At 37.1% G+C, this 25572-nt stretch overlaps 1 protein-coding gene across 1 annotated transcript; it reads right to left on the bottom strand.

The window, feature by feature from the left end:
- Positions 1-1712: 1712 nt before the first annotated feature.
- On the bottom strand, positions 1713-25052 carry LOC146489745 (guanine nucleotide-binding protein G(s) subunit alpha-like). Its single transcript, XM_085092621.1, has 13 exons — positions 24757-25052; positions 24580-24655; positions 24396-24450; positions 24154-24273; positions 23782-23879; positions 16707-16761; positions 13213-13286; positions 10913-10971; positions 9338-9408; positions 9033-9082; positions 8365-8495; positions 4859-4926; positions 1713-3535 (listed from the first exon to the last, which is right to left on the bottom strand). The coding sequence occupies exons 1-13, from the start codon at positions 24893-24895 to the stop codon at positions 3389-3391; spliced, it is 1143 nt and encodes a 380-aa protein (XP_084948747.1). The 5' UTR covers positions 24896-25052; the 3' UTR covers positions 1713-3388.
- Positions 25053-25572: the final 520 nt, after the last annotated feature.

Here is a 25572-nt window from a genome sequence, read left to right as displayed (position 1 = left end):
CGTTTATTTAGCGAAGGGCTCCGCGCATGCGTATCATGCCTCGCCCATCGATGTCGCGCGCTTTGCGCTTAGCTAAAAGCCTCTGATGCAGGCCAGCAAATAAAAGAGCGACGTCTGACTCAGTTTGATGCTACAGTTTTAATTTGGTGTGGCAAATATCCTATCGGATTGATAGTGCTGTAATAACGTCACTATTGTTTATAAGTGAGAAAAGAAATCATCTTAATTTCCAGTGTTTCATTACGGGACAAAGGTTAACAAAATACGCTGGATTACAGCCGCGTCAAAAGTGCTCCTTGGCGAGCGGCAGAAAATGACGTCACTGGTGGAAGTGATCGGGATCGCGGGATCGCCTCGCACTCGGTCCCAAGTCTCAGACAAGAAGCTCGGCTTGCTTTAGTTGTGAGATTGCGTGGCGCCAAATTTAAAAATGACGCAAAATATGTACCCTTAAACGTCGTGTTACATTAGGCAATTACTTTGCGACTTGCCCCGTAATTTCCTTGCGCCTTTGCACACCCAGACACAAAACGTCGCTGATTTAGCAACAGAACGGGAACGTCATTTGAGGACGCGAGAGCTCTCGGAATAGTCTGGACGCGAGTCTATTTCGACTATCTATGGGCATTCTTGATGCGAGCGCCGTTGTCACCTGCCATTCTCGTTCTGTTGCTAAATCAGCCTAAAATGAACGCGTCCCGTAATGTTTTAGTTAGTCACCGTTAGTCACCAAGTCAGAACCAACTTCTACTTCTCGCAACGATTGCGGAGACAAAAAATTGCGAGACTTGTTCATTTTAGAGCAGTTACAGTGGGCAATGATTCATGCAACTTTTGTCACAACAATGAGCGATACGGGATCATATTTGATGAACCTGAATCATTGAAAATAAATCGTTCAACTTCCTCTTCATTTTTCCTGCTCACTTTTTGGAGTCAATTTTGCTGGATTTCAGTGCGAAAATTGCACAAAATAGTGGTTATTTACAAAAGCGGTCGCTCGGAAATGACCGCTTGTAAATAACCACTATTTTATGCAATTTTCGCACGGAAATGCAGCAAAATTGAATCCAAAAAGTGAGCAGGACAAAGGAAAAGCCAGTTAGGTGAGGATAAAACGTTTTATTTTGAATTATTCGGAATCATCAAATCTGAACTCGTATCGTTCATTACGTGTTGTCTGTCTATGCCTAACCCAGTCTTCATAACTAGGCGTTTATTTAGCCAGTCGTGACGTAAACAAAATACTCGCTTCGCGGTCGATGTCTCAGTGGTCCCAGAGGTTTTCTTTCTCCTTTCTCCTCAAACAGAATTGAGTCGTTTCAGGACAAGAGCGTAAGGAGCAGGGATGGCGTGGGTGGTGAAAACATTCACCTCCAACAAATGCGACCCGGGTTCGATTCCCCGAATCGGCGTCATGTGAGTTGAGTTTGTTGTTGGTTCTCGTTCTTGCTCCAAGAGGTTTTTCTCTGGGTACTCCGGTTTACCCCTCTCCTCACACACCAACATTTCCAAATTCCAATTCGATCTGGAGAGTGTCCCAGTAAGTATACTTACATAAAATGATAAAATGGGTTTTTTCTTTAAAAAAAAAAAAAATGAAGACAGAAGACCTCTGGTGGCTTTGGTAAATAAACACCTAATCATCCAGTTTCCTTACCAGCGTTTTCCCTCACACCAACACTTAAGTAAAGAACGCAAAAGACGACACATTTTGTGACTGTACACCAACTATTGCGTAATAGTTTATTTTGACATAAAACTTGATATGACAGCTCCGGCTTAAAGCTCTACATAGTTACTCTGCTATCAAGTGTAGTAATCACTGATTCGGGAAGTTTTCGTCATACTTCTCAAAGTACATCCGAAAGTTTTCTTTGTTCACATTCTGGAATAGCCACTAGATCTACCAAGGCAGTCTAAATCATACATACAAACAGACAAACGAACATGTCATGACACATACAATCTTGCATGTCACAAAAATTAAGATCTGTGGTGTTTTGGTTTTTCCTTTGAGTCAATATACAATATGTTGAAGATTGCAGGATACCTCTGCAAGCTAATTTCTGAACAAACAAGTCTTTTTTTAGGGGGGAGGGGAGAACACAATCATTTGAAGGGGGAAGGGACTAAGCCTCTCTATCACCTACTTAAATCTACACTGTTAACTAATCTACGTACACTTTCACAAACACGAACACCGACGACGAATAGAGACATATTTACTGTACAGCAGTAGGTTCCTTTTTAAAAAACTCCCCAGGCCTTTATAACTTTTCTCTTTTAGTTTTCGTTCTTGGCTTCTGCTTTCAGCAATCAGAAGCAACAGAATAGTTTTCAATCAACCAAACATGGAACAGGGAGTTCAGAACTGTGGGGGGCAAATATTACAATTAAAGTCTCCTAATAAATTCAGGCCATCTACATGTATACTATTGTTTCCTTCCGCTAAGGTGAGTTAAAAAGCCTTTTCATGTTCATAATATAAATCTAAATTATTATATGTACTTATTCACACTTCAAAAGGGCAATATTCAGATTTGATAGTGAAATGAGACGTCTGCAAACAAAGAAAAGCTGGTCTAGTAACCCGGTATACAACAAAGAAATGCACATGACTTCATTTTATGACAACTTAAAAGAAGCCTTTTGGAGCTTCACTTTCACAAATAACTGCATACTTTGGGATATTTGTAATTAACTTTGTCAACCGGGTCCCACAGAGAAGAAGAAAATTCTCCAGAGTTTCCTGCGTCTTCAAAAAAAAAAAAAAGAAAGAAAGAAATTTCCTCACTACTGACTGTTATCGCTTGTTTTAGGTTTAGGGGTAACAAAAGAACATCTTTTTACATTTACTCCGACAACAACCTTAAGAACACATTTTCTTTGCCTGCACACTTTTGGTATTCTCAAGAAATGACAATTTTTAGTGCTCGAGTTACCTACTCTGAAAGACAGAGGAACTCTTACATAATAAATTCAACTTCTAGGGTAAAGTTTCTAGTTTCACAGAAGATAAGAACCAAAGAACGTCATGTGGAGACCACGCGCAAAATCCCCCGTCCCCCACCCCAACAAAATTCCTTCTCTCGGCTCAGAACATTACAGCGAACTGACAAGGTCCTGTGGGAAACCACAGAAAACTATAGGCTACACATTCCATTGCATTTTGTACACTACTTTACAAGGCTGGTATCTGACATAACTTCTCACTGGTATGATTGGAATACACAGTGAAGCCAACGGCCTTTGGTTTCCCCCGTCCCATGTTGGAATCAGAAAACAGCTGAATGTTTGTGTCATATAACAGCACATAGCAGGTAGCCTTAGTAAGGGCTGTCCAGAAGGCTGGTTGAAAAGTTGGGGAGGGAGAGGAGGGAACCTATTACAGAAGCTCATACTGACGGAGGTGCATTCGCTGGATTATGTCTCGGCAGTCGTTAAACACCCGTCGAATATTCTCCGTGTCTACTGCGCATGTGAAATGTGGATAACAGTAGTGTTTACCATCTCCGCTGGCTGTGCTGATTCGCTACGAGACAAAATGGGAACAAACTATCACTACAGAAAGCAAATTATAAGTGAGAAGATTGTGTGATCAGGATTTGACCTCGGGGCCCAAAGCATGGTTAAGCTAATCCTGGGTTAACGTGAACTTTGATTGAGTTTAACTACTTATCAATAAAGATTCTTCAAAAAGATTTTTGTCCCTCGGTTTTGATTTAGACGTTTCTTTTATGTTATTTCAAAACAAACGTTGAAAAAAAATTAATAAGGAATTAGTGTTGATAGACCGTATTCGCTCTATATGCTAATTGCCCATTACAAACCATGTGATATTCTTTTTGGAAGTAGAGAATGCATACCAGTAAACATATGACCAACTCTAAAAGAGACTACTCCCTAGAGTACCGTTACATGATCTGTAATGGGGCAACAAAACACTGAAGCCAATAAGGTCTATTCTGCTTTGCAAATTGTAATGCATTATTCATCATGAATCACAGTCGTTGAGCATGCTGGATCAAAGATTTTGAGGTAAGTTGAAGTTGTACTAGATACCAGTTAAAAAGCTGGATAACAGTTATTGCAAGATTGAAGTTTTACAAAAGAACAGATAAATAACCATCACTGTTTTATCCACAAACAAACAAACAAAAAATAAATAATTAAACAAATAAATAACTAAATAAATAAATAAAGTGTTTCAAGAATAAAATTACGTGTTGTTAAAGGCTGACTATCAGTTTGTTATCGTAACACTTTGGCAAGAGTATGGGGAAATGATCCTTGCAAGAAGTAAAAACACTGTGATATGAATAGCAGGTGTTAATGTTGAGTTGTTTCAGCCCAGGTTAAAACTGAAGTTATAAATGGTGGCGTTCTACCGTCACGGGCTAGTGACCTACATTACCCTGTAATGCGTAGGAGCCAACCTTTATTGCCTAATTAAAATGGTGTATGTGTACATGCCAAATTTTTAATCACCTCTTTGGGTGTGTTAACCCTTTAAGCCCTAACATTGATCAGCACCAAATTTCTCCTTGTAATATCAATGCTTATACAACCCCTGAGGTCATGAGAACTAAGGATATGACCACCCAAGGTGAATTTGCTTGATCTTTTAATAACTTCTCCCGAGTACTTTTATAACAAAAGTATAGCAAGAAGATAGGAGAATCTGCCTCTGATATTAGGGGTTAAAGAGTTAACAGAATTTATTGTAAAGTCTTCACTTTGGATGGCCTGGGTTCATGAAAGGGAGCCCACAGCATCTGAAGTTGTCATACACTTCACTGCACAACTCAAAATCTATATTTAATTTAATTACTTTGATCGCAGGTGCTATACTTACAAGGAATTCATCACGAATAAAATATTTAGCTCTTGTCACTGCTTCCTCGTCACCAGGCTCTGCCGTGGCTGCACACAAACAAAACACAAACAGCTTACGTCAACAATAATAAATAAAATTAAATTATTGAATGACCCAAGGCACGTTTGACATTGCTATATGTTTCTCAACTCCATCATCAAAGGCTTTCCATTAGAAGTGTATATGACAGTTTTTTATTTATTTATTTATTTATTTATTTTATTTGCTTGATCAAATCTTCATGTTGTTCTTGTATGAAAATCAAAACAAATTTCCTTGACAAGCTTTCTTCCCCTGCATTTGAGGCGTATAAAAGCGTCAAATTTCACTTTTGGCGGGATACAATAATGCACAAGATTTGAGACTGGAGGCAGTATAGCTATGATGTCAATACAGGATTGCTTCTTTCGCGGTTTCCCTGTTCCTCAACCATTTTGTTCTGAACATTCAATATTCCCACTCGTAATTTTGTCAACATAGTTTTCTTCCTCTGTACACGTAAAGCAACTGAGGAAAAGAGAAACTGCAAAACTAAGGAGCCTATATTCGTGTCACAGGCCTATCCCCAGTCTCCTGACTTGAGCTGTACTGTACCCAACGAGAAGTGAAACTTGATGCTTTTGAATGCCTCTAATGCATGGGAAAAAAATTGATAAGAAATTTGTTTTCTCAATTTTCATCCACGAACAACATGAAGATTTGACCAAACAAACAAAAAAAATCTGCCATATACACTTTAAACATGAACTTGGTCGAACCAAACACAACCTGGTTTTATTCTGTTCATTACAATTAACCCCTGAAAGTGTGACCACTTTGAATTAATTTCCATACTTTCAAGCATTTTGGCAAATCAAAATTTAATGATGGCTCAGAAGAAACCTACCCAGAATGACAGAGGAGTTGTTGCAGCAAGGAAAATTGCTGTTGATGCTCTTTCATGTTTTTGGTGTTGATTTCTGTTTTCAATTGAACTACTCATTCTTTCACAAAGCATCAAATTGACAGTAAAATCAAGTGAAATGACTGTTCTGACACAAATTAATACCATTCAGGTTAAAAGCAGCAATAGAGCAATCTGTTGTTCCAGAGAATATCCTATCCCCACCATGCTGGAAATTCCAATTTCACTCCAAGTTCCCTACTTTCATTTACCATCTTTGAAACCCTTTTCCCTCACAATTTCCTATCACTTTCCATGGGGGAGAAAGGGATCTTTTCTGGTAAAATTTAAAATAAACTTAAAAGTGTTTCTTCAAGATAATAATTACGATATGCTCAGTGGTGCTCGCGTAAGATCCTGGTTTGTTAGTAACTAGCCAATTTTTTTTTTAGTAACAAGTCATGTGAAAGCCAAAGTTCAAGAACACCAGCTATTGATTTTGTCATTTCTGTCAGTCATCAGGTTCCAAAGAAATTGCTGTTATTTCAAACCTATGGTCCACTGAATTAACTTAAAAATAGCTTTTGCCTCTTCTCCAGTCCTAGCCATTTGCCAAATTTACATTTATAAGTAAAGTAATCTTTTGCACATCCAAGCAAAGAATGCCAAATAAACACATTGTGTGGTTCCAGAAAATATCCATACCTCCCCCATGGAAGGGATTGGAAATTCCAGAGGGGTGGGGGGTCAAGGGTCCAGGAAATTCCTGAGGGGGGGGGGGGGAGGGGTTGTATCAATAATATATTTCTTTTTTCCAGACTGACCAATATGTTCAATTTTCATTTATTTGCATTTTGCTCCCGAGCCGCGGACACAAAAATAAATCTTGCACAGCACAAAATGAATATTTTCATTGTGGTTAGGCTTGATTTCTGTCGTCGCTCAAGTCCAGTCATTTATTTTTCCTGAACAGCAGCTGGTAAGGGAAGCCCATGTTGTGAAAATAAGACGAATAAATCCTGTAAATTACACTCGCTTGAATGTCTACCACACATATTTAACTAGGTACTTCTGTCACTTCAAACTATATCGTAGACCTCTGTTGGCAGACATATACGTTGCATTTTTTTGTTGCCATTTCCCAGCGTTAAAAATATTGTTTGAACTGAATTATTGCGTCAACATTGAACTACAGTGACAGAAGTATTTTGGAATCGACAGAAAACAGTTCTCTGATCCCGATAAAAATAATTATTCGAGAACTAAGTAAAAACACGGTAAGACAATAATAGTTCAGGTGGCAAATATCATTTGTCAAAATTAACAAACCGCGTTTAATATAAATCAGATAAATAAACAATGTCTTGTTGCTTCACGAATTTTAACTCAAAACGTTAAATATATTTTTGCATAACAGACGGGAAAAAATTTCTTCGATACCCAAGGTAAATCACGTTGTATTAATGATTAAATCATTACATTTGCATATTACAAAAGGCATCCCAAGGCAACTGTGTAACACTAACCATTATTCACTCAATTTGGTTTACAGAAGATTCCAGCGTGTGTGCTGAAATTTTTCGAACGCAGGCGTGCTGCTTGCAACGTCATTTTTGGCTAAACTTTGAATGAAAAAAAACTAGTGTAAAGATTTTCTAGCTCTGCCAGGTCTCCAGAGTAGGCAGTTTACCATAGTCAAACAGTCATAAATAAAAGAAAACTTATGCATGCAAGTTCTGAAATCGGCGACATGTCAAATTTTGACCATCAGACAACGTTAAATATTGTCGTGGGAAAAGATTGAAGGTTTTATTTCATGACACAAAAATAAGTTACTATAAAAGAATGGCTTGGAGAACCTTATCTCATTGGAAAACATTAAAAACAACAGAATCTTCGTGACAGGCCAAGAAAGATTAGATTTTCCATGTAATCTGAGACACCAGATTCTTTCTGAAATACGTAAATATTTGGCGCGGAAATTTGATACTGTTTTGTTTTTATTGGTGCAGTGTAAAGCATTTCTTTCCCCAGCGCCCTGGAATGTGAACTTGCATTTTGATATCTGTTCGTTTATATTGAAGTGTTGCTGTTTTGTCAGGATAATGAAGCGGAATCAGTTGTAATGAAGATATGCATTTTTGATAAGTACGTTACAACGTGACTTCTGCTCACATGTTGGTCACAGTATACACTAATTTACTAGAAAACACACGTAAGCATCAAAACCCGGCCTCTTGAACAATAAATAAGCTTATATCTTGCTTTTTGGAGTTTCCGGAGGGGAGGTGGGGGTGTAATTTGTCGGCTCATTTTGCATATGAAAAATCCCTTCTGGGGGTGGGGTATGGATATTTTCTGGAACCACACATTTTAAAATCCTGAACATGGTTTTTTTCACTTTCTGTAATCTCTGTAGTTTCTAACTTGATTTACACAACAGCACAGAACCCCAACATTAAATACCATTCCTACATTTACAAGAGGGGCTGAGTTACACTGTTTACATCATTAAACACATGATTTTGAAGTTAACTAGTGGAATTGGAATAGCAGTACGTTTTTAACACAATAGTGATCACTCTATTTACATCTGCCTTACCATCTGGAGGAGTTCTGTAACGAGCAAAGTCCGGGAAATAGTCCTCAATCTTGGACTTTCCAGCCCGCACCTTTTCTTTTAACAAGTCTTGCTTGTTAAGAAACAATATTACTGAGATTGTTCTCAGCCATCTAATGAGAAAGGAATGTGTTGCATGTCAGTTTAGAGAAAGCACTACCACAATTACACTTCAGAACCAAGATACCATGTAACCCTTTCTTACTTAAAACAAATTCATATGGTTAAACATTTGAATTACTTATCTGACACTAAAATCCATAAGAATTTGATTCAACTCAGTTTTCCTTTGTTTCAGTTTAGCAAATAAAATTAAATTATAAAGTGATCATCAACAGATTTCCTCTCAGCTACCATGTTTAATTTCACAGCTGTACTCAGTTATGTGAAAAGAAAAAAAATCTACCCCTTGTGTTTCAACATAAAATATGACAAAAAGGAAAGCAAGGAATGAAAAATAATAGTTTATGACAAAAATGGTGAAGTTCGAAATAGAAATTGTCAATGTCACTTTAGATCTTTTTCTATAGAGCCTTTGAAATATGCTTTAAAAAGGAGTCACAACAAGATGGCCATCTGATCAACATTGCCAAAATGTCAAACAATGTTTTTCTTTGTTTACAAGTAACTATAAAATATAAATCACAAACCTGTTATTCCAAATACTTTTGAACAATTCAAGAGATTCCTTCAACCGGTTCTGCAAACCAACCAGATTGTATTAGCAATAAAAACATTGTTCAATAATCAGCGTAAGTTAAAAAAAATCAAGCACATTTTTAATAATTAAACTTTGAAAGAGAAAATAGATGACAAAGTGGTTCTACCATTATCCACACAACAGCTGGATGTGTAACTCAGTGGCTGGAAAATTTCCTGCTAATCTAAGAAAGAGTTGCCTTTGGCCCACTGATGTTAAAGACCCATGTTTATAAAGCCTGTTTGCAACACTAACCTGGCTAGGATCTTCTCTTAGTACCAAATTGTAACTACTGCATGCAACCACAAATATTATCGCTGTAACATCTGCAAACAAAGAATTAACTAATCAGCTTCGGGTTATAATCCATTAACACAGAACATAAAAGTCAACCTTTTTCTGCCCAGAATTATTTTGCTGAACAAACGCATCGATATCTGGCCCCAGTAAATTGCTTTTATTGGGGCAAGTTCCTGTTGCCTTTCCCACCAAAAAAGTTAAAACTTGTTGGTGAAATATCAGTTAGAACTCACTGTTCCTTTGGAATGTTACAAAAGACAAGTATGCCCGAGGAAATGACTGGAATTCATTCGCTGCATTCTTTATCAAGGTCGAATGTAAGGACTCCGAGAATAAGCGTATGTGCCAATTGCCGCGCCCCCCCTCCCTGGCAGGATTTTCACATAATTTTAGTGCATGTTGTCTCCAGTTGTGCTAGCATTTTGTTTATTACCAATACGTTATTTCCGAGTTGCTGTGAACCTCACTATGAAAGCGAGGCTGAGTGCAAAACTTTTCATATGAAAATTAGTTTTGTATGCATGTGAAGGAAAACTATTTTTCATAACAAAAACTTTGCACTTAGCCTCACTTTCATAATGAGGTTTAAAACAACTCGCAAATGGTCTCTTCACTGTTCCTTCCAGTGCCGGATTTTTGCACTGCCTTGTGCTCAGTTCTAGTTAGCCAAAGTGAATAACTGTAAAACCCAGTGGAACTTGAGTTTTGTTTTAGATGGCAGGGAGCTCAAGTTAGTAGAGTTCTACTCTATTCAGTTAGATTTTCTCAGCATGTTATAGGAAACATGCCTCTACTATATCAACTGGTGTCTGGATGAAAAAATGGAGAAGAATGACTGAATCTCCATCCAGCTAAAACCGTGCTAAATGTGTCGTGAATTATTAGGTCTTACTCAGTGCAGGTCAGAAATAAGCACACAACACAATGCAAAAATGTGCTTCTTTTGCATTATATGCATTTTAAAATGCATGTGCATCTTATGGGCATCTTTGCGTTGTGATAAGTTGTTTTGCTAGTCACAGTGTTCCAGATAAGGGAGGGGTCTCAGGTCAAAAACCCGACAAAGCTGACTCTAACAAAATGAATGGTAAACTTAAGAAGATTTGGAGAGAACCAGAGCTATTGACCCCTCAAAATTCTTCATCGACTCCCTGACTTTGAAAGTTATCTGGAACACTGTAGTCATACTCCCAAACACCACTTATCAATTTTTCCAAAATGTATCCCAAGACAGGAACACCTCTCACATGGAAAATGATACAAAAGATTATTCTCCAATCAATTACACACAGATTGGGAAAAAAAAATGAGCAAATTAAAGAAAACCTGTGTAATAAAAAAAAGTGCGCAAACAAGACGAACCAACAGCTAATGAATTTTAAAAAATTCAGCTTTACACAAAACAATAGCAATATCAAACATTTAATATTTTCCCAAAGCAATTATACCAATTTTGGACAGTCAACAAAAAAAGACTTCATCATCAATTCAACAGTAATTGTGTCACTGTCCGTATAACAAACCACTTACCATTAAAGCACTGTATCCATTTCCTTCTTTCATCCCTTTGGCCACCCACATCAAACATACTGTAGGGATTAACACACTCAGTTAGTGGTGTTTTTTTAACAACCCTGGCTACTGAAACATACTTTAAAATGTGCCTAAATTGTGCAAAAACTGCCTAAGCTTTCCGAAAACTGCCAAAGTTATCCCTAGACAGTGCATCAAAACATTCTCCCCTGTGCTTATGCACTTACACTGCATATTTCACAAAGGAATAAAGCCATGTGCACTAGCAATGCACACCAGAACCTTCTTTGCAAAAGATTATACTTTGTGGGTAGATTTCAGGCACGTGCTAGGCAATCAAAAGTTTGCAGAAGCTTCACATTTCAATTCACTCATACCACATGGAAGGAAATCTACCTCGACATAAAGATAATTTACCATAGTTTTTGAAGGAAAACATTTTGAAGTGAAGTTGGAAAAAAAATTCAATTTTCAACACACTTTGACCTGAACAATATGTCCATTGTTCATAATTGTGGTTTGTTTGTTCGATTTATTTCTTGGGAGGTCAGTCAAGCAACAAACTCATTAGTTTCTCGACTTGAAACTTGGAAGACTCATGAATCTCAAAATTTTCAAAACTTGGAACTTGATTCTAAAAATTTTTGACCCTCAAGATGCAAAGAACAAGATGTCTAAAATATGAATAATGCTTGCAGGAGGTCTATTTGTGCAATTTATTTCTTGAGACGCCAGTTAAGCAACAAGCTCATGAGTTTCTCGACTGGAAACTCAAAAGACTAGTCTCATTTAATTCTCAAACTTTCCAAGACTCAAGACCCACAGATCAAGACTTACATTCAACAGTTCTGTAAGGAGCATCAATAGAGAGATTTAGTATCGTGTATACGTGAAACGCAAATGGCAAAAATGACCATGTGAAAACGATTTTCCCACCATTTTTCACGTTTGCTGATAACCGGTTGCCATTTCTACAGCTATTTTGCATTTGCCGTCTAAGTGAGAACTATACAAGTATTTCTTCCTTTTTTGTTATACATGTTAACTGTTGAAAACAAGTACCCCAATAATGTTTCTGGCAAGTCATACTAGGGCAAATTAAGTTTGATGTTTAAAAGTCCTTCATAACTCACTCCTTCCCACACTTTTCTTCATGAACTCACCACAGTGAGTCGCAAAACAGCTTCATCCAAACTCGCAAAATTAAAGCTTAAGTCAAAAGGTTCACGCTATTTTACGTGAAACATGAAACGGCCGGGTGACGTTTGTCGTTTTACGTAAACAGCATTTTCGCTGGCATTTTCACCTGAATAGCTTATCCATATGTATTAACCCATCCACATAATCTGCTCCTCACTGTTCTCTCTATATTTCTTTTGGCACAAGTTGCATTAATTTGTTTAAAAGTTCAATACAATGCATCTTTGGTGACCATTTACAGGGCTGTCAACCACACACGTCTTCAAATATGGAGAATATGACTTCCCCAGCCAGCAATAACAAAGCGCCTTCGCATCAAGACCAAATTCATTAAACAGTACCATAAACGACGCTGAACATTTCAGATTTTCTTGTCAGAAAGTCGAGTCTACAACAAATAGCAAACTTCGTCTATTATCTGGGAGATTACAGACATAAATCTGGAGACCAGAAGATACAGTTCAAAATCTGGAGATTACAGATATAAATCTGGAGACAAGGAGATACGGTTCAAAATCTGGAGACTCCCAGATTATCCAGGAGAGTTTACAGCCCTGATTTACTTTATTATCTTGAGCTGTACATTTGGAGATAATTATTTATCTTACAGATGTTTTGGTGTGTACTATTGCTGAAAAAGCATACAGCAATGAGTAAAAATATGCAGCGATGCTATGCACCAAAAACAAGATGAGCAAACACATTAGAAAAAAGGTTTTTTTTTACTGTATGAATAAACATCAAACCAGCTTTTCACTATGCAAATACCATGTAATATTCTTATCTGTTTTGCGCATTATATGAACAGTACTAAGTGCAGTTGGATAATACTTTGATGTGATATTGAAGCCCTGGAGGAATTACATGCTGGTAATTATTGATAGAAGCAAATTATCAAAAGTTTTAATTATGAAATATGACAGCCAAGACCATCCAATCATCATCACATCAAAAACCTCACCCACTGTCACCAATCCACTACGTCTCTGAACAATACCTTATCAAATACCTCGTAAAGCAATAAAACTTTGGCAAAGTTTGTACATTCACAATAGCAAGTACTTGACACCTAATGAAGAGAAAGCATCAAAACTTACTGGAACTTCACTTTGTCAACTTGAAATCTTGTTTCAATGATCCCTGATGTCAAAACACGACATCTGAGAAGGTCCTGAAAGCAAAGTTTCCAGAAAAAGTAACATTACACATTAAATTAAGCCTAGGCCCCTTGCAGTCCTTCTAAGAAGACAGACTTTCAACAGCTATTAGTTTACTAGCTCCCTTGTTCAACAGGTCTTTTTAATCTCTCAGCCTTTACTTACATTGTGTGGTTCCAGAAAATATCCATACCCCCACCACGGAGGGAATTGAAAATTCCAGAGGGGTAGGGGGGTCAATGGTTGGATAAGTTTCCAGAGGGTCAACTTCACGTTCATGTCAGACATAGTTGTTCAAAACTGTAACTTACCAACTTCGCAACTTCGTAGATCTTTCGTGAAGATGTTACTTTGTTTAACTGTTTTAAAGAAACCCTTGTTACATTAAAAACATGTTTCCCTTCTCCGGAAAGCCTTTGTAAGCGAAGTACTCCAACTGAGACAAGAAATCTCTGTCTGCGTTGCGTGACTCAGTTATTATAAAACTGTTGTTTGTGAAACTTTCTCGCGTAGAAAAATATTGTTCACTGGCAACAATTGAATTTGTATCAATTTATAAAGGGAACATTTTGTATGGCTATAGAGTGAAAGCCCCAATTTTACATAAAACATTGAAATATTTGGTTGTTTTTTTTTGTATGCTGTGTAGAGTTACAGGCAAAGGTCAATTCCCAGGGTCAAAACTGACCCATGTTCTGCGTGTTAAAACTTATTTTGTCCAAAGTATTTCAGCTCAAAGTCCAAAACTATTAACTTCATTTCTATGCCAAAATTCAACAAAATACAGCCAATTTGACATTCTTTTAATGCGTTACTGATCTCATACAAAATTTGCATAAGAACGTAAACATGCTAATTTCGTTTTGCGGCTCCATTTCGTCTGCGGTTTCAAGTTACGATCTGAAAGGTCAATTTGTCTCCCTGCCCTGCTAATGCTTATTTTGTCCAAGCTATTCCGATTCAATAGGAAAACTATTGACTAAAATAACTAGACTAAATGATTACCATGAGAAAAATCGATTGAGTAGAACTAAAGCGATAATCCTTTTGATCTCCTACAAATTTGCATAGGAACGTAAACATGACATATGCAAATTAAATGAAAACACATTTTTGCATTGCCAGACTTATTCCAACAATTTAGATTTAAAATCTTCAACGAAGCTAATAGTAAAGTTTGATGTCAATGACCACAAGTAAATATAAAACACAACAATTATTTCAGTATCAAGAGCTTTTTGGCAAACTCTACGGGTGAAATTGAACGGCGCGCGCGCTCTTCGATAACGCATATTTTCTCGTGTAGGCAGTTCTTGATTTCTGAAATGTTCACATCAAACTGATTTTTGAGGCGTTCTTTTGAAATAACACTTTTCCAGAGGGGGGTGGGGGGGTTAAAAAATACCTCGAAAATGGAAAATCCTGGAGGGATGGGGGGGTCCTATGTGAAATTCCCTCCGTGGTGGGGGTATGGATATTTTCTGGAACCACACATTTTAAGAAAAGGTAAAAGAAAGCTACATGAACAGAGGGGATCAGACATTTGCCAGGCAGATTTATGGCACATTCATTTTGAACAGTTTGACTATTCTTATTCCCAGTACCCAAACAAATGCAATTCTGCCTTTTTTGAACAAACAGCATTCCACTCATTCTGATATTGAGGGCAGAATGAACAGAAGACATTCTGTTCAATCCAAAAAAGTTTACTTATTACAGTGTAGGTCTCAAAAGACTAAAACTACAGCACCGGTCAAATAACATGTAAGTTTACAGTCTCAACTCAAAACTCGAAACTCGTTCCTCAATGTTCTCGTGAGTCGAGAATCAAGTTTTGAAGCTTGAGTATACTCAACAATGAATTTTTCCAGAATCTCAAACACAGATTTCCAGGAAACAATTTCTTCAAAATTCAGTCAAATTTGCAGGAAAAAGAAAAAAACAGCATGTTGCCTGCAAGAGCAATATGTCATTTTTGGCTCTCTCTCTCATCCAGTGGGAACTTATTCTAGTTTGAGTTGGAACTTGTTGCCATATGCTAAGCAGAAAAACTGTAATTTAATGAGCTGAAATGTCAAAACCAACTAGAATCAAAATCACATTATTTTCACAGGAAATGATGGACCTTGAATGTTATTGCCAGAGCCAATAGCCTTAAATTCAACTGCCTATTTCACATGCCATTTGCCATCAACCAAAAATGATGCCGTTACTAACACTGACTTTTAATGTTAATGCTTGTGTGAAAAGATCACTTGAGGCATAGGTTCTCTTGCCCAAAGACTCAACATGGTTACATGTACTGTTAATTTTTTGCTGTGTTTTCATTTGCCGATACACATATTTTTCACAACTGAATTGTAAAATGTGATGAAAGCAATAAAGTTGAAGTTCCAACAGAGTGATGAAATCGCTGAAACAAAACACAAAAATTGCGTACTCTTGACTTTCAGATCTCCTCTACATGCACCTCTGAAGATTAAGTAAAAGCAGAAGATCCTCCCTTGCAAATCTTGGGTCTTGCGTTCACGAACAGAAGGTAGGTTGACTTACATGTATGACACTCAAACCTGTGTTGTGTTACTGTATGCAAACCAGTTTCACATGCAAATTTTGCCAAGTGTAAAGTTGAGACAGTGCTCGCAACAACACAATGGTTTTTTCATCCTTTCAAACAAAGTAATATACCTTTGAAAGTGAATCGTATAGCATACAAAATACTTACAAGGTTTTGACTTTTAAACCGTAAAAACATGCATTTTTGAAATCCGCAACTGCACACATGTGAACAGGAATGACTGAAATAATGGTGTGTCCTTTTAATGGTTCCTGTAAGGGAACTCCAGTCCTTGATTTTCTTAGACCATTTCAGTCTGGGCTTTTGACACACTATGTATGTAGATGAAAAACGCAAGCCTTGTTCTTTTACTGCTAGCTGTTCAAAACTTTTCTTTAGCCACTCACCGTTCAAACTCATCCACTGCATTGGTTGTTGTACCACATATTTGCACAAAACAAATGTACTGTAACTCCCTTGAAACAAAGTGAAGTACAGCTTTTCTTTGTTTAGTCTTGTAATAGATTTATTCAAAAGATTGATTGATTGCATCTAGAAACTCAAAGCACTTAACACGAAACTCAGAGCTCTCAAGTTGAGACTCAAAACAAGAAGTCTTAGAGTTTTAAAGATTGAGAATTGATCCATGTTATTAAAGTTTTGAGTGACTGTCAACTTGCATTTGACCAGTATTGTACCATCTAATCCTTGTACATGTACATATTTTAGAATAGCCCCAAAGACGTACACCCTAAGAACGACCTGGACAGGGACCACAGTACTCAAGGCAACTGCAACAATGATGTAACTCATAAGAGCTGTGCTAACATTGCAGGCCTGGGATACTTAAAAGTAGCAAATAAGAATAAAAGATTACCTGTTCCACTGGCAAGTAATCAGCCTGCTTGACAGTGTCCACCCTGTCCAAGAAGCTGGAGAGAAAAAGACAAACAAAAAGTATGTTCAAAGAGTCCAGAAACTTCACTAAACAAAAACAAAAAAAGACACAAACCATGCTCTGATTAATCATGAAATTTGTGGGGTTTTTATGGAAATAAATTATTTTCTTAGAGCGGTTTTTAATCGAGTGTTGAAAGTAATTTCACATTTACTTCAACAGGGTCTGAAATTGCGCTTTTCCTGGTCACCAGTGCGACTAAACATTTTGCACTGGCAACCAGAATTTCACAACTGGTTGCCAGTGGCCGATTAACTATTTCATGCCACGATCATTACACAAACAATAACTTTGATTTTCAGCCAAATCTATTAATAATGAAGATGGTTTGGCTCTCCCATGGCTTACATAACATCGCATGCATGGTGAAAAAATTCCGTTAATCAAAACACACAGATAAACAGACAATAAGCTTTCTTAATTGAAAAATTTATTCAGGCAGACCTGTGTTCACGCCTGAAAAGCAAATTTGTTCAATTTTCGCCTCGATTGAAACTATGTGAAGGCAACTGATCCAAGCGAACTGTGAGTCACTAAAGCACAATTTCTCGACTCTATTATTTCTTGACTCATGTTTGCTTTTTAAAACAAGCAGTTCCATGTGTTGCAGTTGAACTTTTCGAAAATATCTGTCCTGAAGAGAAAAGTTGAACCTTAATTTCAGTAAATGGAAGATTTAGCAGACAACACATCCAGAACAATTTAATCCTTGAGTTGATTTCTCACACCTGTATTTTGTTCTACAGTGGCGGCTGATGGTGAATACATAGCTAATGAATAATTTATGATTTCAATTAAATTTCAATTAAATTAATATAAAGTTTACAGCACACCAATTGACCATGCAAGTGAATTCCCCCCCCCCCCCCCCAACTATTAAAACTTGTTAATTGCGCACTCGCAGTTCACAAGTTAAAAACCAATAAAAAATTAAGGACAGTTTTGCTTTTCAAGTTATGCCTTCTGTAAATACATAAAACATATTTTACACAAGCTTAACTCTTTATCAAAGAATGTTATGCCCTGTTCATCCACTAAAAAAGGAACTGGAGTTTTCAAAAACAGAAACTCAACTCAAGCTTGCTTTAAATTAAACCCTCTCAATTTTATCAACACTGGTCAAGACGTCAAGTCTGAATTTGATGCTATATTTAACAATCATTCACCGAAGTGGAGGTGAATAGTGATGGATATTAACCGAGCCGCTAAATATCAATCAGTTTCACCGACACTGACGTGAATAATTGTTTTAGTATATACCACACAAGCTGAATAACTAGTGGACCAAAAAATTATTTTATTTCTGACAATATACCGACAAATGGTACGAAATTTTAAAATCTCGCACGCCACGCAGTAAGCGATTTCTTATTGTAGAAAGTTCCGTCTCGCTTTCTTGCAGACAAATAAAACTTTTGGAGACACTTGTTTAGTTCCTACAGTGTCATTTCTTCAATTTTTCTGTGAAATTCGTCTTGTTGTTAAAACTATGCTGAAAATTATTAGATGTTTCATTGTTTTCATTGTAATTTTAGCGCTCGGCAGTTTTCATAAACAAGGGATTGTATTTTCATTTTCGCCTTAGAATATGAGATTGAAAAGATTAAATAACTTGCCATTTGGTGTCGTCAAACCAAACTTTGTTGCCATTTATGTAATTTTTTTTTTTAACAGCTGCCTCGTTGGTTGAAATAATTTCCTCCTAAGTAACCGTGGCGAAAAGGGAAGCCATCTTGTTTCTCTTCGGCTGCTCGGAGGTCAATAGTACTTGGATAATCACTTCCGAGCTAGCCAATCAGCACGCGCGAAAAGTACTATTCACTTGTGTGGTATATACTAATACATAATATCTATCCGTCTTCTTTGAATAGCCATGGATGTTTTGTCTGCCAAACAACTAGCCCCTCTGCTTTGTGCTTTTGCCTTCACATGCTCACTTACTTTTAATTCTTCAGCGTTTTCTTCACCTTTGAGGTCTAATTTACATGTTTCTCAATCAGCAGAGTAATAAAAAGCCTTTTCTGTAGTGACGTCATCTTTATTTAGGGCTGGTTATTATTTATAGGGATGACCAGGTCAGCTTATCAGAAATAATCCTTTGGTTTATATCCTAACACCCATCATATGCCAGAATTTCTAAGCCTGTCTAAATTTTGTTGGAAATTTTTCAAAGCCCATTCAACAGAAACAATAAACCTGATATAAAATTATGATTCAGTAACAGAATGAAACATGTTAATTTTTCGATACAGTGCTGTATGGCAGTGTAGAACCTGAGTAGACTTCTCAAGGAACTGTTTTCAACACAAACACTTACAAGTCATCTCCTTTAACCGATTTGGGTTGAAAACAACTCAAGGTACATAGCAGTGTATCAAATTATGTTAGTCTGTGATGCTGAGTGGAATCGCTTGCTTTAATATTATTTTGATATACCCATTCAATACAGACTGTTTTCAGAACATGGTCATGGCCCATCATTTCAGGGAGGTATTTTTTTATGAGCCAGTCTACCTTCCATCCTTTTCTACTTGACCTGGTTATCTTCATTAAAAATAGAATGCAGTCGAAGACAGCACGTGAGTGCTGGCAGTGGTATGAAGATTGAAAGCAATGAAAGAAAACACCAAAAAACAGCGGCATTTATTGTCTTCCACATTTTGTAAAGTTGATTTAATGTTGATTTCCTTAATCAACTAATGCCTACCCTAGAACTAAGAAGGGATATTTTTGTCCTCTACTGTTCTAATATATTGTCTTCAGAAAAGACTGACCAATTAGAATCCCATGTCTATGCATATATTTATAGGTCTCAGGGGGGCCTAGGGAGTTAGGTTTTTGTCATTTGCACAAAAGATCAAGTTACCATGTTTCACCAATGAAAATACACATTAAAACAAACATAAAGCTCTCCTTAATGAAAAAGTCAGTCAGATAATATATTTATGCCTAAAAAGCAAGCACGTACAATTTTCACTTCAAGGCAAAGAACGTACACGCAATTTGAAAGAATTGCAAGTAAAATTTGAAGGAAATTTATTGACCAGTATGGGGCATATTTTTCAACAGTTTTGTGACAACTAAGAATTGGCCAATCAAAATAGTATTTCAGTAAAAATTGACAATTAACCCTGCAATTTTTGGTGAATTAGATTCCTCAAAGCATAACTTGTTTGCAGTGAACTCTTGAATTTCCACTGTTTAAACTGTCAAGTATTCCTTAGAAGTTATTATTTCAATTTACCATTTCAGAAAGGTTTGTTTTCGTTCTGAAAATGGCATAGGAGTCTTGAAAATTTCCACATGACCAACACGGCCGCCATTCTGATTGAAATTAAACAACTCAAGGTCCACCAAAATCTAATAAATTGATCACCATGGTAAATTGACTGCATTATTCGTGAGATTATTGGCTCCCGAAGTTTCTTTTGCTATAGTACACAGGTGATGGCATAGTGGATGCTGGCATCCTTTGCCAGCAACCACAATAATGAACTGTCCCTTGCACAGAACAAGAATTGTCTGTGATGTGCAAAATGCATCACACTCCCTGAAGACTCACAAAATAAAATAATGGAAGGCACAAATGCATCACTCTAGTGCTATGCATTTTTACTGTAATTAAACTTGAATTAACCAAAACAAGACTCTGAAAACTGTAGAGACCAGTAAAAGTGTGTGCACCAAGACAGTGACAAATTTTGACACGCGTGACTTACTGGAATAACATTTTTACATCAGTAGGCCATAAAGGCACAAACATTGCACAAATATGCAACCTAGAATGGGCACTGATGGAATACAGAAAACTGCTACAAGTTTTTTGTTTTATGTTTTTCTAAAGTGTATATTTCAAATGTTTTTGCCATACTTTCATTCACAACATTTTCCCTGAATGACGTGTATGGCGGTCCGTAGAAATACTGCCGCATTTGTCGCTCAAAATTTATCCAGGCTCCCCAACAATGAATCTGTAATTCTACAACTTTCACTTAAAAATGTTCCAAGAGTAACAACTCCTCAGTGGGAAATAAAATGCTTCTAATAAATCTTGAAAGTAGCTGTCAAGCTTTGTTGTGTAGAAGGAAATGACCTGGTGCTGATCTCTAACTGAAAGAGTTGTTTTTGGAGAAAAAACTCTTCTTTAACAGCCTGTACAACCATTTTCTGTTGTTATTGCAAGTGTGTCGCGATTTTGAACAGGCAGACAAGAACTTCACTATTATTATTATTACTATTAATATTATTATTTTGTAACTGATGGCCCTGCATACAGTACATTTCTCAACAACCTGAAAGTTCCACAACTCTGTAGAAAGCCTGTTTGCATTTAAAGTAACTACATGCTGTACCTTCATGCTATTATTGCATCACACAGAATTGACAAGATTGTGAACACCGTGAAAGTTGCTTTAGATATAAACGTATACAAAAAATTTATATTTTTCTGATATACACTGATGCCCAAAGCAATTTTCATTGCAAACAGTACAACCAAAAAACAGTTGACATTAATTTTTTTTTTCTATAAGAAAAATGTTAAGGATAAAAGCTGTCTTTATCATCACATAACAAGCAATCTGTGAGAAACAGCAAAATCTAGAGCTCTACTACGGTAACTAGACGTTTGATTTATCTTTAACAACCCAAAAACCAAGTACATGCTCTGCTTTTTCCGGCAGATTGATTGGTTCGATTTATAACAACAAAATCAACACTGAATATAAGAACTTAAGGAGGAACTTTCAACCTCAGTAATGTCTACCAAACACCAGTGGTTTTCAGGAACATTTTTTGTTAAAAAGTCTGTCTTTGATGTTTACTGGGTTAAGTCCTACACAGCACACAGCAGAGACAAACTTGTACAGAATAAGTTTGCAAAAAGGAAAAATGCTAGTTAAGGAAACAAGATCATAGTTCAAGTGGTACAAACGACGTGAACCAGACAACATTTAAAGGTGTAACTGGTATATCGAAATACAGGTGAACTATTTTCATTGTTGGAGCTGCTAACTTTGATAAGCTTGGCCAAAGAATAACAAACAAACAAACAACTTGTTGTTCATAGGATAAATATTAACATGGATCAATAAATATGCCACAGAAACTTGTCAAGACGTGCTATTTTGATCCACATGACCTACCAAGATGGAACAAATTTGCAGATGGTCAAAATAAAACAAGTAATTTTTTTGGTCTAGGCAACTCAATGAACTTCAAGTCTTGTGGGAAACTATGGAAAACTGACATTAAAATATAAAAAGCATGATATTTTTAACACAAAAAAAAGTTTTAAATAATTTTCTACCAAAATGTTGCAGTAACAAATTGCATTTAATACTAAATGTTACTGAAAAGGCAAGATAATATTAAAATCATTTGGATTTAGCCATGTCTAAAAATCATGCATATATACAAAACTAGGCCTTTCTGCTTTGGGAAAGTGGAAGCACTGAACACAAAAGAATAATGCTTCTAAACAAAAAGGAACAAAACTGGATGATGATAAAACTTGAAACATGCAGATGTCTCTATGCAAGATAGTCAAGGCCCTGAATGTTTCACAATATTGAGTAATAAAGCTTAGAATTTGCCCCCAAAAAATTCACCATTCCTAGATTCTGATTAACAGAAAACACAGACTGGAGGTCAAACAGTTTCAAAACTCATAAAATTCGAAACCACTAAAATATGCTCAAGTCTGTGAATTTGATCTAAAAATAGGAATAATACGAGCCAATCTTCCTATAGGCAGTGATCCATATTCGGCTAAAATTGTTCATCTCATGTCCAGCCACTTCGATTAGCATTAAATATTCTACTTTTTAAAGACTGTTAGACAATTTTTATGGTTCAAACACGCCATCGTTACAATTATCATGGACACAGCATGCAAAGATCCGCTCAAAATGCGAGATTTCGAAGCCAATCGACAGAAAAACAGTACACTCGGATCTCGTATGGCTATCACATGGTACAAAAGCAATGCTCTTGTTTTCTGCACCACGGTCATTCGGTCTACAAGACTTTATGTTCTTTTACAAATAACAAAAACTATGGCATTAAATGGGCAATACTTTTGTGACGAGTCTGCCATAAGATTTAGAGTTTATATACCCTTCACTTCTCGTAGCTTCTGCATGGAAACCAATTCAAAACAAAATAAGGTTGGCTGAGAAAAGGTTCACAATTTCATGACACATACACAGCCCTACTTCTTGATTTTCATCAAACACGCACAGAATACGTACAAGAAATTAAAACGAAAATTTCTGGTCGAACAAATAGTAAAACTAGAGGCGCGTGCAATCAATTCTATCTACATGTCGGTTAGAAAGCACAACGTTTCTTCGCGTACCGAAGTACATCCCAACAGAAATTTTCTTTCATTATCCTTTAGTTTATCATTTGACAGCCCGGCCACCAAGAATAGCTACGAAACCGTTTATCAACTGTTTTAACGGCATTAAAACCATTATGGATAAAAACTATACGACAGCGAACCGTACCGGACATAAAACACAAGCTTAAGTGTGGCAACAATCTTCGTTCGCATATGGCTTCGTACTAAACAACGGTTCACAACAGCGTGACAGAGGTTTTCCAACGTAAAATCACGATTTTATCGCTTATAAAAACCGCTAGAAAATAAATAATCCTTAACGAAGGTGCTCACAAGAAATTCAAGGGAAATATTTATCAGTGGGAGAAAATAACGTCAAAGAAGCGCTATGACCACGAATAATAATTCTTTTCCAGCCATTTTGTCGGGTTACTTAGTTTGTAAACATGCTGCCATGTTTCAAAACCCCATGGCTACGTCCAACACTCGACTAAAGCTACAAAAATACCTTAACAAGTGTATTTTCTACCCTATGAATCGAGAAAATACACTTGTGAAGCACATATATAATCGACAAAATAGAATAATCGAGTATTTCAACGTCTTGACCATGTAAAAAAGCCCCAAAGATGTTATAATAAATACACTTACTATTGCGCACAGTCGATAAGTTGATACTCGTTCGATCGTTCGAAACATTCGAGGACTCCTGCATCTTGCCATAAGATTTTCGTGTGTTCGTAGAACTCCTAGAAAATAAATGAACCGAAAAGTTACAAAAATCCCGAATACGAAAGGCAGGCACAAGACGAAAACACATTTTTTGTTTGTTCAAAGCATTCGCCTGCCCTCAGCCAAGGCTCTCTGGTTTCCATAATTAGAAATGTGTACTGAACTACGAGCGAAACCGCTCGCCTGAAAACCTGATCTCGGGAGATTTACTTTCGATGCTTTCCTCGTTCTTTTACAGGGAAACTAAAATGCTAAAGATAACGATTATAGCAAAATATCATCTGGCCTTACCGGGGGATAGTCGAAGTCTGGAGTCGTGGCTACTTCGTGAAGGTAGTCGATTCTAAACTGGTTATTGGCGTTCGCTAACTTTACCGGCGGTGTTAGCGTTGACATGGCTCCTGTAATGGTCTAAGAAAGAAGAATTATGCATTTTACAAAAAACCCAAGCGAAAGGAATCGAAAAAAGCTGTGAAATCGCAACGAATCGCGAGCTAAATGTGGGTGGTAGATTGTAAATAGGCTAGCCTTACCAATATCGCATCTCTAATATTCTTCTTTATATCCTCTATTTTTTGCCTCTTTTCCCTGTGAAAAATGAAGCAAAGACGCAGGTTAACACACGACGTCCATTCTGAATAATTCTTGTTCGATCGTAGCCTGCCTTCCTCACTCTTAATAATTTGTATGCTAAACAACAGTGACAGACACACTCACTGTTCCGTAAAACCGTGCGCATCGTGTAAAATCCTCATCTGTTTGACGATGGTGCTTTTCCCTGATTCTCCAGCCCCTTGGAGATTAGAAATAACACTTATTACTCATTCGATCAAAACCAAAATCAACCACCTTCAAACCCCAATAATACAGCCACACACGACGAGAAATTGTTACCAAGTAGAAGAAGGCGATGGGTAGCGCGGTATGCAATTTTATCGTCCCTCAATTGCTTCTCGATTTTTTTGTTCGTATTTTTCTGTCTCCGATTCGTTTCTTGCTCCTCGTCGGTAATGTTGTTCCCGAAACACCCCATCGCACAGAAGTGCGACTCCAGAACGAGGAAAACGCCCCCGTCGTACCACCAAATAAAAAGTTTCTTTTTTCGAAGATGAAAGCAGGCAAGTATGGAAGTAAAGAAGAGCACAGCAACACGACTCAGCTTATGACAAAAATCAAGGCAGGGTGTGACACGGCGCGAAGCTTCATGGGAAAAAAATTCACAAGTTGAGACCGAGAGCAGTCTGGTGATGAGTGTGACGTCAACAGCCGAGGACATACGCATAAATGACGTCACAAAAAGGGGATTTTCGCACAAATGAAGCGTTAACCTTATTCAGCTGAATCAAGCTGAATAACTTCAAAAAATTCGATTACTTCGCTTTCTGTTTTATTCTGTGCTATTTTTATTCGTTTTCATCGTCAACTGGGGCTTCTTGGCTTCACAGGTTTCAGTGACGAAAATTGCTTTTGTTCACCGGCCTTTTCATCCATGCACGCGTGATGTGACGCTCGATTCACTCTTCCCAGCCATTATGTGATGAGTCAGGCAATCATTTAATTAGTTACGCAATATTAATAACGGTCTCCCAAGACTATCTGAGTCAGTCTGAACAGATGTTCTGGACTCTACTTGCGTAATGTTTCAAGGTCTGCTTATAAAGTACAGAATTTTGTTCAAATAACAGGTAACATTGACAAAAAAAAAACTGA

Source organism: Pavona decussata, unplaced genomic scaffold, assembly GCF_977016875.1.
Source record: "Pavona decussata unplaced genomic scaffold, jaPavDecu1.1 SCAFFOLD_3, whole genome shotgun sequence".
Classification (NCBI taxonomy): Eukaryota; Metazoa; Cnidaria; class Anthozoa; order Scleractinia; family Agariciidae; genus Pavona; species Pavona decussata.
This window is presented reverse-complemented; position numbering and strand designations above follow the sequence as displayed.